Source organism: Maniola jurtina, chromosome 9 (assembly GCF_905333055.1).
Source record: "Maniola jurtina chromosome 9, ilManJurt1.1, whole genome shotgun sequence".
Lineage (NCBI taxonomy): Eukaryota > Metazoa > Arthropoda > Insecta > Lepidoptera > Nymphalidae > Maniola > Maniola jurtina.
Window position 1 is genome coordinate 7,589,149 of NC_060037.1, and position 17,583 is coordinate 7,606,731.

The window sequence follows — 17,583 nt, forward strand, 5'->3', positions numbered from 1 at the left end:
AGCGTGTCCATATCCATGACCCACGTAAGTGGTCAGAACTGGTGTATGTGCGACAGGTAGCACAGCGATTCCATTGCAGATAGCAAGGCTAGCGAGCAGGCAAACCAGACGGTACATGATGACTTAGATTTCTTTGACTACCACAACCTACCAAACTTAACTAATGCTCCCTGACTCGAACCCCAGTCTCTTATACTTTGCATTCTAAATCACTGTGACAGTAATTGTACCTAATAATACTCAAATTCGCCACGCTATTGAACAAAGTCATTGTCATCGAAAAAAATATCGGAATTTGCTTCCTATGTTAGAAATAGACTTTATTGTTGTCTCTCTTAAAGTTTTCCAAATTAACACCTTATTGTAGGAAGTTCCAAACGTGGAAATGGTACAGACACCTATATTTAAGCGAAAGTAAATAGGCTGTGTCCATTAACGATAAAAGTTGCAGTAACCAGCTGTCACTATCATGACAATATCAATTTCTTACACTAGCCAAAATTGGCATACGTACTGCGTTTGTAAGTACACAGTGCAAGTGATCTGACAATGCTGACTTTGCAAGTTTTATTCCTAGTGGACATTTGGTCTGTGCTAATTGCTCTGTAATGTGAATATTTATTGACGAAACAGTAAATACAGCCTTGATATTTTACCGAAGCTTCTTTGCCTGAAGCTCTCTAATAGAGATACTTTATGCTATATAATGGTACTTAATGGTACGTATCATAATCATCATTATGACCAAGCCGGCTCACTTCTATGTACGGGTATCCTCTTAAAATGAGAAGGGCCTAGGGCATGGTCCGCCACGCTGGCTGGCCCAATCTTCCACACCTTTGAAAACATTCTGGAGAACTCTCAGGCATGCAGGTTGGTTCACGATGTTTTCCTTTACCGTTAAAGCAAGTGTTATTATTTAACTGCTTAAAACATACATAGTATAACATGCATAATACAAACGTATCCTATTACGATTTACGCATCAATCGTAACGGATCTCAAGCTTGTATTACCTTAATCCGGCCATCGGCCCGAAGTGATGCAACAACCTGTCCAATCGACCATGAACTTGAATGAATTTATCGCTTGCGTGCAATCGACGCATAAAAACCGTTATGCCTCTATAAAAAGTACGCTTCACGACGTCACGACATTAATAAAGTGATTGCCTCCAAAATGTTTAGGCTTATATTAGTTCTGTGCTCGATTTATCAAGTTAAATGTCAACTTCTACCAGTCATTTACGCAGCGCCGAGTGCTGTGTCGCATCAATCACGAATCGACATAAAGCATCCTACAGAAATAGCTTCACCTTTAATATACAGTCCGGCGATATACGCAACGTATCCATTGAAGAGGGATAATCCTGGAAAACTAGTGTTCACGGAATTCACAGGTGATACAGTATTTGCTCCGATAGCTCTTAGCTTTTACCAGAATCTGCCTCTAGCTAGAGCATTAGAGCATCCTGTTTCATTAAATGAAGATAAGGTTTCGTCTGAAGCAACTTCAGTAACATTGGATACAGTGGAAACAAATGAAGATGTAACAGAATGAAACACAAATCCAAGTATTCAAGATTAAATATTATTTTAAATAAGTATACTATTTATATTATGAATAATAACAAATAATTTGTTGAGTGAATGGTTAGAGCAGAAAATCTAGTTACTTATCTTATTTTTTGTAAATAGTCATTATAATTAAGAATTTATTTTACTAACAGTCTAAATGGAAAAATTATACATTGCACTAGTACACGTTGGAGCTGTATGGATTTTTCCATTAGAATGTATAGATTTTCCTCTGGCTAAGTGACTACTTTCTAGTGAAAATGTTAAAAATTGGTCACTTTGCTTTAGAAATAAACCGTAGAACCTACCTAGTTTTCATAGTTGCAAATAAAATTGTTGTACAATACTCGTACCTGCTACAAAATTTCAAAAATTTTAATATAGGTATATAAGCATGTATGAAAGTATTTGTCCTTTCGTTTTGTGATAATTGGTGAACACTTAATAACGACTGCATTCTACTAGGCTCATATGCCTATTATTATATTTCAACGGGTAATAAAATATATAATGTTATTATTAAAATGAAAAAAAATATTTTGTGCATAATTTTATTTACATTGGTCTAACATGTATGTACAATTGAACAACTATTGCATGAAAATCAAATTTTGAAATTTCTGACATAAAAATTGCTGAACCCAGTTGTCACTTAAATTAGTAAAGATGAGTTAAACCCAAAGGACTGGCGTATGCGATGGGGCTTGAGTACGAGTAAGTCGATACAGCTGGGGAGGTGCTGATGTCTACTCTAGACTGGTGAGAGTAGGCAGCGGGAGCGGCGTAAGTTGTCACGGCCAAAGGAACAGCAGATCGCTTCTTGATCAAGTGTGTGTAGGAAATGGGGGCAGGCGCAACAATAGGGGTAGAATAGATAGGCGCGGTGTAGGTAGAGGTCAACAACGGAGTGCGGTAAACGGCGGGTGCTGCGTAAGAGTAAGTGGTGGGCACGTAGACTGCAGACCTCTTCTTAATCAAATGCGCAGCGGTGGTGTAGATAGGTGCTCCGTAAGTCGTTGCCCACGGAGCGTATGAAGTGTAGGCCAGAGGCGATGCGGCGTAAGTAGTAGGAATAGCCGCGTGTGAGATGTACGTCGATGGGGCGATGATGGGGCTAAGAACAGCTGAACGTTTCTTGATCAGATGAGCCAAAGGTGCGTTGTAAGCCCATGGCGCGGAGTAGACGATGGGTGACGGATGGATGACACTGCTGGCCTGATTGGTGATAGTCGTTCTTGCAGGGGACCAGATACTCGTGCTGTAGGTTAGAGGTGCGAGGATCGCACTGGGTTCAGCCACCGCCGCAGCGAGGAAAGCGCACAACACCACCAATTTGAACATCTTGGTCTGTGTTGTTCGGATGAGGAACGACTGATGCCAGATACTATTTTGCATCGTATTTATAGAAAGTGTTCACGAATACTAAGGGCGGCATCGTATTGTAAAACCGGTGCAGGAAGGTCGTTCAGGAAGCTGATATTTACGCAGAGCAAGGGCGCCGACATCACACTGGTCAGTTCATCACTGTCGGGTTTATTAAGGACACAAACGAAATAAAAGCAAACAATGCAATGAAAAATTAAAATATCACATGCAGCAATGCCACTTTCAGTTTAAAGATCAAAGTCAAGTACAGAGAACGAAACATTGTTTTGCAAGTTATTACTGAAGCCAGTTAATTTTGTGTACCGAAGCCAGAGTGAAATAGAGTGAGGGAACTCTCCGTTTGATCCTATAAATCGACGATATTATGACGAATATAATTAGGCTATGGGTGACGCGAAATCAAAGAAACATTGGCTATATTCATGGGCTATACTTTGTGTTAAATGTAGGAACATTTGACGCAAATAAAAATAAACAATTATTCATAGATTAAAACAAATCTGGTGGGAGGCTTCGACCGTGGGTAGTTTACCACCCTACCGGCAAAACCGTACCGCTAAGCGATTTAGCGTTCCGGTACGATGCTGTGTAGAAACCAAAGGAGTTTAATGAAAACTGTTATACTCTTTCCAGGTTAGCCCGTTTCCATCTTAGACTGCATCATCACTTACCACCAGGTGAGATTGCAGTCAAGAGCTAACCTGTACTTATCCGAATAAAAAAAATAAAAAAGTGCGTTAGGAAGAAAATACAAAAAACGTGGGCGAATACTATAATTGTACCCTTTTTAATTGTCTGGCTGATTGTGTAGTGGTGATAATTAATTAAAAGCTACGAGGGTTCCAAACGCCCCCGGTCTGTAAAGAGCCCACAAAAAACTCATCATGTTAAACGTGTGTCATGACTTGTTAAACGTGTCAAACTTAGCACATGCTCCAAGGAACCGTAAAACTGTGACTTGGATAATATGCTAAATATAATAACATAGGAAAAGTCTTCAAGCGTTGCATTGTTCCGACGGCACGTGTTTTACCACCTTCGAACCAGATCACTTATGATTCTCATTGTTTATGTGATAAAATACAAATGACGTAGAGTTCTTCTGAATATTCATTTATTTAAATCGTATGGCTTGTCGATATGCTAAGAGCGGGGATAGCCTAGTGGTGAAAACGCCTGACTCCTATTCTAGCAGTCTGGGGTTCGATCCACGCACCTCCAACATTGCGAAGTTAGGTATGTTTTAAAACAATAAAATTTCACTTGTTTTACGAACATGCTATAGTGGTGAAGGAAATCGTGAGGGTTCTCTGCATACCTGAGAATCACACTAATATTATAAAGGCGTAAGTTTGTGTGTGTGTGTGTGTGTGTTTGTGTGTGTGTGTGTATGTTTGTTACTCCTTCACGCAAAAACTACTAAACAGATTTGGCTGAAATTCGGAATGGAGATAGATAATATCCTGGATTAGCACATAGGCTACTTTTTATCCCGGAAAATCAAAGAGTTCCAACGGGATTTCGAAAAACCTAAATCCACGCGGGCGAAGTCGCGGGCATTAGCTAGTTCTATATAGTGCTCCCAAAGATGTGTAAAATCATTGGGCCAGCGTGGTGAACCATGAGCAAAACCTTCCTTTGAGTGGAGACTTGTGCGCTCAGTAATGAGCCGGCAATGGTGATAACGATAATGATGATGGTGATGCTACATAGTAACTTTATTATAATACTAGCTGATACCCGCGACTTTGTTCGCGTATCCACGCGTTTTGGGTTTTTTAAAATTCCCGTGAGAACTCTTTGATTTTCCGGGATAAAAAGTAGCCTATGTGCTAATCCAGGGTATAATCTATCTCTATTCTAAATTTCAGCCCAATCCGTCCAGTAGTTTTTGCGTGAAGGAGTAACAAACATACACACACACACACACACACACACACACACACACATACAAACTTTCTCCTTTATAATATTAGTGTGATTTTCTTTATTAAACATCAAACAATCATTATTTGTACCTACCTACTTGTTTTTGTTTTGACAATATTTTTCAAGTCTGTTTTTTCTTAGAATGTTGTTTTTTTGTGTTATATAATAAAAATATTTGCCTCACAAGAGCTCCGCACGCCTGAGCAATTCTGACCCTAAAAAGGTACTTAAAGGGACCAGATCACGACTTCGTTATCCGCCTGTCGGCCTGTATGTCTATGTCACTATCAAGACTCTGTTTCTCAGTAATGCATGGAGGTGTAAAGTAAAAATTAATGACTAACGCTTAGGTTTAAAGTCTCTTGAAGCCGTAAAAAAATCAAGCTTCAATCACAGACAAAAATACGGCCATTAATGCCACATAGTTTGACACTCTCAAATAAATCAAAACCAACCTGCCGTTGATCTAGAATCATGAAAGGCAAGAAGCAAGGTGTTTCAATACAGGTAAAGAAAAATTCTGAAAATCGTTAATTTGTACTTATAAAATATTTTTAGTTCATTTAGTTGGAGACAAATTGAACAACAAAATAATTACACGTATGTCAATGTGCGGAGTTCAATTCGGCCTTGGCCAGTTTTTTTTTTTCAGTAAAGTGATATAACGGTGCCAACGAATAGCAGCCACTATAATAATATTATATGGCACTAATACGTGAAAAGTAGTGACCAAAAGTCACATCAACACTCAACATCAACTTCTTCGATCGTCACTGGTATTTCACGTTGCGCCTGATGCTACCATCACATCACACGTAGTTTCAGTATTAAACATACGTTGCGTGAGCATATTGTTTTTTTTTATAGTTCTGGTGCCTCCAGGCTGTTTCGTAGGTAACCTACACTGAGATAACCGCAATCTATAATATTATGTTCTATCCTATATTGATGTTAACCACTGTGCTCCCTCATGGCCAGTGGTATTCATGATGGATTTGGACGAAAAAAAAAGGTAATTAGATCATGTATATGCCGCTCAGAGAACCAAAGGGCCGTAGAGGCCGAAGAAGAACTAAAGGCTGATGGGTTGATAGAGATTTTTTTTGACTAAGCTAAGATCCAGGCAAAGCTTTGAAGGTGATGATAAATTCATCATAATCATCATCAACGTATGGCTGGCTCATTATATCATGGGTCTCTGCTCAGAATCAGAGAGCTTAAAGTTAGTGATGCGTGCCCGAAATCGAACCCTAGACCACCTGAATGAAATCGATGTCTTAACCACTAGTGACTAGTCACCACTTTTTGAATGATGATGAATTAGATGTGCCAGTGGTAGATGCATTTAACGATCCAAAAACTAGTATTATTTGAATAAAAATCTTTCTTTTTAACCCCCAACCCAAAAAGAGGGGTGTTATAAATTTGACGTGTGTGTCTGTGGCATCGTAGCTCCTAAACTAATGAACCGATTTTAATTTAGTTTTTTTTTGTTTGAAAAGTGGCTTGATCGAGAGCGTTCTTAGCTAAAATCCTAGAAAATCGGTTCTACCGTTTGAAAGTTATCAGCTCTTTTCTAGTTACCTTCACTTGTCGGGGGTATTATAAATTTTTAATTTGCACTTGTTATACAAGGATCCAAAAGCTTATTTTGCTATAATCCGCCAACCAAAAAAATCTGTATGGTGCAACATGCAGCATGCGAAATGCACCGCCCGCCCTCCCACTGAAACCCGACACCGGAGCATCCTCAGGAGATGTAGACCTTACAATGCCTAATTGCAAAGATGCTTCGGTGTCGGGGCGAAACGTGCGTCGAGTGGTGTTGGGATTTGTGTGGTGCTGCGTGGTGGTGGTTCATGTGGCTTGCTTGGTGGCTGGCTTTTCCTGCATGTTTTTCAGTGGGAGGGCGGGCGGTGCATGTCGCATGCTGCATGTTGCACCATACAGATTTCTTTGGTTTGGCGGATTATAGCAAAATAAGCTTTTGGATCCTTGTATATCATGGACTTCCGCAAAATAACGCCTGCTTCTATACTACATTTGCACTTGTTGTATATTCTTCTTACTTGCCTACCTCGCTTTTCACGGCTTAGTGGGATACTTTACCGCAATAATATATTCCAAAACTATTACGGTGTGTCTACAGAGTTTTTAACTATTTTAATTGCTAGATCTAGGTACCTATGGATATTATGTAGTAATATAATTTATCACCAAGGCACCTACAAGTTTCTCCTCTTATGTAAGTTAATTATTTAATTTTTAACCCAGTTAGCTGAATAAGGACATACACTTCCTATTTACTTAAAGGTATTCAACCACTTTTTTTAGTAATTTCGCATTGTTAAAATGTTCCGCGTATTAATTAGCATAAATATTTATATCCTTTGTGTATTTAAAGTTTTAAGAATAATTTTAATTATACTAAGTACGAATTAATTACCTTAATATATATTTTATATAATACTTAGTACTTAATATCGTAGCAATACATGACGTGATTTCTTACACTAAAATATAGAAAAATTAGACTTTATACTCTGTCATAACTTATTTTACACCGTTATTACCTGTTATATCCCAAAGCCACCATGATGATGATCCAAACTTCATAGTCGCTGCTCGTTTCTCCTTGTGTTATGGGACAGCACACAGAAACTTTCAACTTTTTTTAAATAATTTTAAATAATGAAGGTCTGGCAGACACTGGCTCTTAGTCCATAATATTATAATTGCGAAAGTGTAATTTCTTTCTGTCTGCTATCTTTTACGGTCCATCGTTTTAACCGATTTTGACGCAATACGGTGCTGTGTAATAGTAGCATGCATCCGGCGGGCGGTTCGACTAGGCTTCTTTTATCCTGGAAAATCAGAGGACAAGGAATTTTTAAAAATCTAAATCGACGATGTATGTCATCGTCATCTATTTGGTACAGAGATAGGTTGATTCCGGATACATAATATACATGTTATACCTATTATAGGCTAACAATTTTTATCTCAGAAAAAAATCCTAAATTAAGTAGAAAAAATTCCTTCGAATTTTTAAAAAGCTAAAACCACGCGGACGAAGTTGCGGGCATCATGTAGTTCACACGATATTTTTAATTCAAAATACTAACTGCAAGTATCAGCTTGTAACCGTATGAAAATAAATATCACGTAGTGCATTAACAACTCAAGACATCAGGCGTGCATTCGAGAATAAAGCCGCAACGACTTATGGGCTATGGCATTCATACATAAAAATCAGAACAAGTTCGCTTGATAAATAATTATATCTCAAAGGAGAACAAAACGTCTTGATAAACTAGCTTTCATTTCTCAGCAGAAGTGGTTCTTTCATGGTCAACGATGAATTCCGGTGCCGCCTATCAAGTTAATGATACATATAGTATAAAAGACGTACGCTACATGACAATAGCATCAGTGTTTCTGGGTTCAGAAAACAACACAGACCACTCACAAAAATGTTGAAGCTGGTGGTGTTGTCTTGCTTTTTGGCGGCGGCTTCCGCATCGGCCGTTGTCGGTCTGGCTCCTTTGGCGTACGCCGCGCCTCTGTGGCAGCCGACCAACTACCGCGGACCGCTGTCGCTGGCTCCCGGCCAACCCGCCAACATCTTGGCTGCTGATGGCAGGCCTCTGGACACTCTGGAAGTGAACTTGGACCGCTCTGCTCACTACACTGCCAAAGCCTTCAATGGATTACACTTGTTGAAGAAGCGGTCGGTCGCTGTCGTCGGACCTCTCGCCACTCCTTTGGCTTACGCCGCTCCTTTGGCTTACGCCGCGCCCTACTGGCAGCCATACAACTACCGTGGCCCACTTTCCCTGGCTCCCGGACAGCCCGCCAACATCCTCGGCGCTGACGGCAGGCCTCTTGACACCCTGGACGTCAACTTGGACCGCTCCGCCCACCTCACCGCTAAAGCTCTGAGTGGTGCACACATCCTCAAGAAGCGCTCCGCGACCATCATTGCCCCCATCAGCACTGTGGCCGTCGCCAGAGCACCACTGATCGCCTCCTCCTACGCCAGCGCTATCCCTTGGGCGCCCTTCAGAACCATCTCATACGCAACCCCCGTCACTCACTACCTTTAAGTCCTATCCTGCTGATTTCCTGTAAATAAGTGATGAAAATATATACAATTTAAGTGATTTCTGTTATTTTATTTTATCTGTTAACCTATCTCTATTATTTTATCAAGTCGTAGCTTATACCCGCGACTTATTTTCCAAAATCCATTCTTAGCGGATGTATATGTCATAATAGCTATCTGCATGCCAAATTTCAGCCCTATTCGTCCAGTACTTTGAGCTGTATATCGACAGATCAGTCAGTCAGCTTTTCCTTTTATATACCTACTAGCTGACGCCCGCGACTTCGTCCGCGTGGATTTAGGTTTTTCGAAATCCCGTGGGAACTCTTTGGTTTTCCGGGATAAAAAGTAGCCTATGTGCTAATCCAGGATATTATCTATCTCCATTCTGAATATCAGCCAAATCCGTCCAGTAGTTTTTGCGTGAAGGAGTAACAAACATACACACACACACACACACACACACACATACAAACTTTCGCCTTTATAATATTAGTGTGATGTGATGTGATTTAGATTTGTCTCTAAACATGCAGTTGCCTGATATAAAAACGTACGAACTACTTAAATCATTATGTAAATCAAAAACTGAGATTGTAATAGGCTTTTACCAAAATTAGATGATACATGTGAAATTAGGTTTTTAAAAATTCCTATGGGAACTCTTTGATTTTCCAGGACCAAAATGTCCAAAATGATGCAAGCTATCTCCATATCAAATTTTCTCAAAATCAGTTAAACGGATAGGCCGTGAAAACCTAGCAAACAGACAGATTAACAGACAGACACACTTTCGCATTTGAAATATTAACAGAGTAATGGATAACATGCAGTTTACTATAAACAAAGGCGTAATCCCCGTTTGTTCGTAAATTTTCTTAAAAGTTTACACTTTTGAATGGACATCAATATGAAAATGAATTTCAGCAGCATTTCGATCGTATTCCGACGCACGAGGCCACAACCTACTTCCCAACTCCGGGCAGCTATTGAGAATACTTTGACAGAAAAATCAAATTTTTGACCCGTCCTGCGACTCGAACCCGGGACCTCATGATACGCAGTCAAATAAACTAGCCACTAGATCAACGAGGCCACCGTACCTATTAGATTTATAGTGTGCTATGTGTTCATGCATTGTGCATCGTTCATCTGATAGGCGAAACTTTGTACAGTTATTGTTGGTACTTACGAGACTGTTTCTGGCATAGAACCTATCGTAACAATAAGTTGTGCGCCAATCATTCAAATCAATTATTTTAAAAAACTAGATGATACCCGCGACTTCGTCCGTGTGGTTTAGGATTATCTTTAAATTCCGTAGAAACTCTTTGATTTTCCGGAAGAAAAGTATTCCATATCCGTCACTAAAATGCAAGTTTTTTCTACGCCAAATAAAATGATTCACGTGGATTTAGGTTTTTAAGAATCCCATGGGAACTCTGATTTTTCAGGACTAAAAATTGCCAAAAATGCAAGCCACCCCCATCATGTCGCTGATCCCCGTACCAAATTTTGTCAAAATGGTTAAACGGATGGGCAATGGAAAAACTAGCAGACTCATAGACAGACATAATTTCGCAATTAAAATATTAGTATTGATATAGTATATTATAGCCTTGAGTCTATACGTCCGTCTGTAACAGGGGCTATAGCTTCAGCCGTAATAGATAGCCAGTTGAAATATTCAGAGAATATGATAAGAGAATATATTCAGAGAGTTTTTTTTTTTTTTTTATGTTATTTGTTTCACAAAAATGGCAGATACACAGATGTTTCTTTGCTCAGATTGTAGTACCCATAGTACGCGACAGGTCAACATGGCAATCCGGGTGGGGACGCGCCGCACACCCACGCCCTGTGCAGGATAGCATGAGTGACGTGCGGGTGCGTCCCCTCGCCTTATATCCCGATCGCCATCTCGACCTGTCGCGTACTATAAGTAAACAAGCAAAGCAATCTTAGAAAAATGAGTACTTGACTCATTTTTCTAAGATTGCGAGACCGATTTGTTTGGCTATTTTACTCGATTGAGGAAATTAATGATATAGCACCATAAACATTTCTGGTTTCAACTCCTCATTCCTTATGCTCAACTTATGCTACTAGAGTATTGCCCTCCTAAGCCATAGGGAAAGGGGAGTCATGAATTGCAAATCGTGAATTGATACTGTAGGTAACAAGTACAGATTCCATTGAACTCCCAAGTCTCCTCAAAGCTGATGATGCAGGAAAGTTTTCTTAATTGTTATAACTTTTTAGATGTGTTTGAACTTTGAAGTCAGTTTTTAAAAACAATATTTATAACTTCTGTCCTGTTGAATGAGGAAGAAACATCACGCTCGTTTCAATACTCGTAGTTTACGTAAGTTGAGTAACAAGCATTATTATATCTTCGTTCCTTTAGTACTTAACAGTAGTTTAACAGTAGTAATTTTTGTTACGAATACCTAAATAAAACTAAAAAGCCTCATTCTCATCATCATCGTCAGCTCTTAACACATCGCCGAATACCTATGTCGACCTACGACATACGCCAATGAAATTAGTGTCAGTCCCTAGCCGTAAGTATATTGTATTTTAGATGATTTAGATAATTTAGCTTAGTTTAACTTAACTTTACTTTAACTTAATTTCCATCTTATTTTATTCTTTTAAAATTTATAACTTAGGCATTTTTTCATAGTCCTTAGGTTAGCTAAATTTATATTTTATATTTTACTGTACAATTATGTTTATGTTAATGCACGCTGTGACTGCCCGTAAGTGGAGTTGCATAAGAGCCCTAGAATTTAAGGAACAACATGTATAATTTAAATGTGTAACTCTGTGGGCGGTACTATAGTAAATAAATAAATAAATAAAACGTTTATTGCGGAAACCAGCTTAGAGAGAAGAAAGATTGCCGACTCACTACTGAGTAGTGAGTCGGCAATCTTTCTTCTTTTCACGGGTTTCCTTCCGGAATAAGAGTGGTTTCGGACAGTCTACCACGCTGGCCAAAATAATGGAGATTAGCAGACTGCAAATACCTTAAAGAAGATTATGGCTAACTCTCAGGCATGCTGAATTCCACACGATGGTTTCCTTCACCGTTAAAGCAATTGACATTTAATTGCTTAAAACACTAATATCTAACTTCGAAAAGTTAGAGGTGCCTCCCCAGGAATAAATCCTGGATTCCCCGAAAAGGAACCCTAAGTTTAAACCACTTTTCCAGTATCGCCTTTTACTAGGCTATCACCGTATGCTACTTTGTTGTAGTAATATTTATGTGTTGTTTTCGTTCAATCGTTCGAAGAAATTGTTGTCCTTTGAAAGCACCGAAGAATTCATGGAATGCATTAAAAATTGTCTGATTTAATCGGACGCATGTTTTTATTATATCTTCATAAGTAACTACTTGAAGAAATTATGTACCGATACGTAGCAATGAAAAAATACCCTTTCAAGTGAACTTTAATTTTTTATCAAATCTGGTCCTCTCACGGCCGTCAATGTATTCCGGCGACGCCCATCAAGTTATTTGTATCATACGAGTATAAAAGACAAACGCAATTTTCGGAGCGGCATCAGTGTTTCATAACAGCACAGACCACTTGCACAATGTTTAAGTTGGTGGTGTTGTCTTGCGTGTTGGCGGTGGCGTCCGCCTCGGCAGTTTTTAGCAGCTACGTTTCGCCGATAGCTCCCTTGGCGTACTCTGCACCGTTGTACCAGCCCTACAACTACCGCGGACCTCTATCTCTGGCTCCAGGTCAACCCGCCAACATCTTGGGCGCTGACGGCCGGCCTCTTGACACCTTGGATGTAAACCAGGATCGCGCTGCTCACTTCACCGCTAAGGCACTCGACAGTGGATTCCACCTTTTGAAGAAACGGTCCGTAGCTGTCGTCGCTCCTTACGCTGCCCAGCCGATTCTCTCCTACGCGGCTCCAATCACTCCCTATGCTACTTCCTATGTAGCTCCTTTGGCCTATTCTACGCCATACGTGCAGCCCTACAACTACCGCGGCCCACTATCGCTCGCTCCCGGACAGCCTGCTAACATCCTCGGCTCCGACGGCAGGCCTCTTGACACCCTCGACGTCAACTTGGACCGCTCCGCTCACCTCACTGCCAAGGCTCTTAGCGGTGCGCACATCCTGAAGAAGAGGTCTGTTGCTGTCGTCACCCCCGTCAGAACTATCGCCGTCGCCAGGACGCCACTGATCGCCTCTTCTTACGCTTACACGCCAACAGCTTTCTCTGCTTCATACTACAACCCAATCTCTTACGCGGCTGCTACACCTTTCGCTCACTACCTGTAAATTATGTTTTACTTTTGATCGACCAATGCAACAATGAATTATTATTGTTATTTTTAACAACTTGTTTTGATAGTTTTATTTTAAAGAGAATTAGAGCACGGATGGTAAAAATAAACAACAATAACTCAGAAAAATAGAATTCATCTTTTATTATTTTCATCATAATCACAACTCCTCTCTGACCCACTACTGAGCACGGTTCTTTTCTCAAAATAAGTAAATTTTATTTAAGGCTATAATAAACCACGCTGGCCAAGTATGTTCTTGTTAGACTTCACATACCTTCAAGAACATTTTGGAGAACTTTCAGGCATAAGTACAGTTTTCTCACGATGTTTTCCTTCGCCGTTAAAACAAGTGATATTTAATGGCTTAAGAAAAGTTAGAGGTGAGTGCGCGAGATCGAATCCCGAACACCCCGAATAGGAAGCCGAGTCCTTAACCACTACGCCATATATCTATAACCACTTTTTAAATTTTCTAAATATTCATTTAGTCGCAAATACTTATTTCACATTCTACTGAATTATTTAGGATCCTCTCTGAAATAACGCTATTTATTTAAGAATTTTGGGCAATCCTATTTAACTAAATAGGATCCTGCGCTTTCTTGTTCTTTACTGCAATATTTTGCTTATCGATTCCGAAAAAGCTGCATTAATCTTTATTACAATCTTAACGTAGCAATGGCTGAATTTAATGGTATTTTTGCTGCAACAAGCATTATAGCACGATTTTATAGCAAAATATAGAGAGAATGTCAGCCGATCAGATATGATTGCGATCGTTATACTGTAACTGTCAAACTACATCGGTAAGACTTCCACCAGGCATTGACGAGAGAGCCCTGCTAAAATGATGTCAAACTTTTATATCTACTGGTTACACTATTACTATTAGCACTAAAGCTATTACTATTAGTCAAGGCTAAACTCCCAAATGCTGGGAGCGGAAAAGGTCCAATTAGAAATAAAAAATGTTTTTTTAATAAAACATGCTACTATGCTTTTACGATTTGCACGTGTTTCATACACGTGTTTGTTGTAAATATTGAACGTGAGAGCAGAAATTGGGAACGGTTTTTAACAATTATAGATTTATTACCAACGAAATTGTTTACAATACCTATTTATTTATTTATTTAAACATCTTTATTGCTTAATACATGAATTAATACATAACAAAGAATAAAAAACAAAGGGCGACCTTATATCTACAGTGACCTCTTCCAGTATAGAACTGTAAGATGCAATGCAACTATACAGTTTACTATCCAACCAAGCAATTAAATGTTAATTTAGTCGGTAAGTAGTATAAAGAATCACATCATTAGTTGATGTATGCCTTATTGAAATGCATGTGAAACATTTCTACTTAGTCGAGAACTCAGCAGGATCATCCTTGTGCGGTCGATGGCATTCTTATGTGGTCGAAATCCAATCCACTGGCACGAAACGTTTTTGCTCAACAGTTCTGATACTCGGAACGATTCCGTGTTTCATGCCACGTACAACCTAAGTACCTTCAAGGCAAAAATAAATAAACATCTTCTAGAAAAGCTTCTTTGACTCCTTCAGATATGGTTCGACCATCTAGCGCGTGGTATTATTATATTATATTATTAATACATAACTCAAAAATTAAAAAACCCCCGACACGGAAACCTCTATAAGAAAACTAGAAAAGAGCTGATAACTTTCAAACGGCTGAACCGATTTTCTTCGATTATAGCCAAGAACACTCGATTAAGCCACTTTTCTAGCAAAAAAATCTAAATTAAAATCGGTTCATTCGTTTAGGAGCTACGATGTCACAGACAGATATACAGATACACACGTCAAACTTATAACAACCCCCTCTTTTGAGAAACTTGAGATGTTTACATGTCGGTTACGTGTCCAAGCAAGAAACGATCTTGAGAAATTACAACGAAATCTTTAAAAAAAAAGAATAAGTATATGCAGTGGCAGTCAAGGGAAAAAATATAGTACCTATAAGCGTAAACATAGGATAAGTGGAAGGAAACTAAGACTTATGTGTTTTAAAATATTATCTTAGTATTATTATCATAAAATTTGAAAATCCTAGTTATATTTTTGCACTTTTCACCAAAGGTGAGCCAAACGAGCACCGTGTCCTAATCCCAATGGTGCAATGGGTGCAACAGCGCCGATGGCGACCGGAGCGAGCACACGAGTTGCAGGAATGTCAATGCGGGAAGAGTGCGACAAGGCAACGGCAGGGGCGGCCCAAGTGGCAGCCACCAAGGGAGCGCCAACAATGGACCTCTTCTTCAGCCAGTGTCCGCTGCCATCGATAGCCTTCGCGGTGATGTGAGCCGCACGGTCTAGGTTCACGCTAAGGGTATCCAGAGGCCTGCCATCTGCAGCTAAGATATTAGCAGGTTGACCGGGAGCCAGAGACAGCGGGCCCCTGTAGTTGTACGCTCCGATGGGGCCAACAGCCGCAAGGGGAGCTGCGGCGAGGATAGGCGCCGCGAGGGGTGCAGCGATGGCGTTCCATGGCGTAGCCAGACCTCCCCAAATACCACTGGGGCTAGCGGATGCTACAGCGAGCGCAACAGACAACACCACCAGCTTAAACATTGTGGTCTGTGTTGTAATTAGTTCCAAAACCCAAAACTAACTGTTGCACACTCCTCGTTGCGCCTATCTTTTATACAGTTTCATCTTGTGTAGGTTTCAAATACCTTTGTGACGTCAGATACTATGCAATAGGGCGTTGTTCAGACATCATACTCGGAATTAAAGCATCTACAAGGGTAGCGCACGGTACAGGCGCCACTTAAATACTCACGAGCGATAACAAACCTTATGCCGTTTTGAATTAGGAACAACACAATCCTAATATCGTAAAGACCTGCTGGACTTGCCTTGGGCAGCCTGTTAGTGTCCGTTCACTTTATTAATTGTTACTTTAATATATTCATAAAAATATACTCTTTTACACTCATAAAAATAAGTACGTAATTAGTGAATAACAGCATTTATCATCAACCCATGGGGTAACCTGCTACCATTACATGCCAGCATTAATTGATGACCATCGAAATCTATACTAATAAATAAAATTGGAGTGTCTGTTTGTAATTTCGAAATAACTACCTCATATTAAGCTCATAGGGTTATTTGAACGATACCTTAACTGAATCACACGTTTTTAAAATTTTTGTCTGTCTGTCTGTCTGTCTGTCTGTCTGTCTGGCTGTCTGTCTGTCTGTCTGTTTGAAAAGGCTAATCTTTGGAACGGCTGAACCGATTTTGACGGGATTTTCACAGACAAGTAGAGGATTGACCAGGGTGTAACATAGGCTAGACTTTTTTAACCGACTTTCAAAAAGGGAGTTGTGTTTTTCTACCTATGTACACCGAAATCTCTGAGATTTCTGAACCGATTTGCGTAATTTTTTTTTTAATCGATAGAGGAACTTTGCGACATTGTTTCATAAAAAATTTGGATTCCAACTCCTCAATCCTGATGCTGCAGGGGATCTGACCAATCCACGCGGGCGAAGCTGCGGGCATCAGCTAGTATCATATATAATATATTATATCATAAATATCATTATTACAATACGTTGGTATTATAAGCTGCGGTGCCTAGTGGTTAAAACGTCAGCCTCCTAGTCGGGAGGTCTAGGGTTCGATCCCGGGCACGCACCTCTAACTTTTCGGAGTTATGTGCGTTTTAAGCAATTAAATATCACTTGCTTTAACGTTTATTTTTCACCGTGAGGAAAGCCGTAAAACATTGTGAGGAAACCTAGATGACTGAGTCTATAAAGTTCTCAAGGGGTGAGAAGTATGCCAATACGCACTTGGCCAGCCTGGAAGACTATGGCCAAATGCTTCTCATTCTGAGAGGAGACCTGTGTTCCGTAGTGAGCCGGCAAGGTTGATCATGATAATAACGATTTTAATAATATGCCCGACACAGAAAGACGAAGTCTAATTGTAACCTATTAAAACCTATTTGTCACTTAGTAATTAATGTCTTCACATATTTTTTTATTTAAATTAAATCATTTATATTTATTATTAATAGATTCGTTTTAAGTAATTAAGTTCATAATAATTGAAAGCAAATTAGCCATATTAAAGTTAAAAGCGTGAAGTCGATATAGATTAAACTTACAAATAATAAAATAATTTCAGAATGCATGTTCATTTTCTTATTATAATTTCGTAAATTTTTTCATTATACTTACTTATTATTTTTTCGTCGCTCTATAGGTACCTAACTAAATTAACTTTA

The 17,583-nt window shown here is 39.5% G+C and overlaps 3 protein-coding genes across 3 annotated transcripts; 1 reads left to right on the plus strand and 2 right to left on the minus strand.

Annotated features, from left to right (window-relative positions):
* Positions 1–2,111: 2,111 nt before the first annotated feature.
* Positions 2,112–2,933, minus strand: LOC123867968 (pupal cuticle protein G1A-like). Its single transcript, XM_045910300.1, has one exon. The coding sequence runs from the start codon at positions 2,916–2,918 to the stop codon at positions 2,235–2,237; it is 684 nt and encodes a 227-aa protein (XP_045766256.1). The 5' UTR covers positions 2,919–2,933; the 3' UTR covers positions 2,112–2,234.
* Positions 2,934–8,323: 5,390 nt separating this feature from the next.
* On the plus strand, positions 8,324–13,384 carry LOC123868469. Its single transcript, XM_045911009.1, has 2 exons — positions 8,324–8,995; positions 12,538–13,384. The coding sequence occupies exons 1-2, from the start codon at positions 8,366–8,368 to the stop codon at positions 13,306–13,308; spliced, it is 1,401 nt and encodes a 466-aa protein (XP_045766965.1). The 5' UTR covers positions 8,324–8,365; the 3' UTR covers positions 13,309–13,384.
* Positions 13,385–15,340: 1,956 nt separating this feature from the next.
* On the minus strand, positions 15,341–15,943 carry LOC123867982. The gene has a single exon (XM_045910319.1). It carries the CDS (start codon positions 15,912–15,914, stop codon positions 15,414–15,416), a length of 501 nt encoding a protein of 166 aa, XP_045766275.1. The 5' UTR covers positions 15,915–15,943; the 3' UTR covers positions 15,341–15,413.
* Between the last annotated feature and the right edge of the window lie 1,640 nt (positions 15,944–17,583).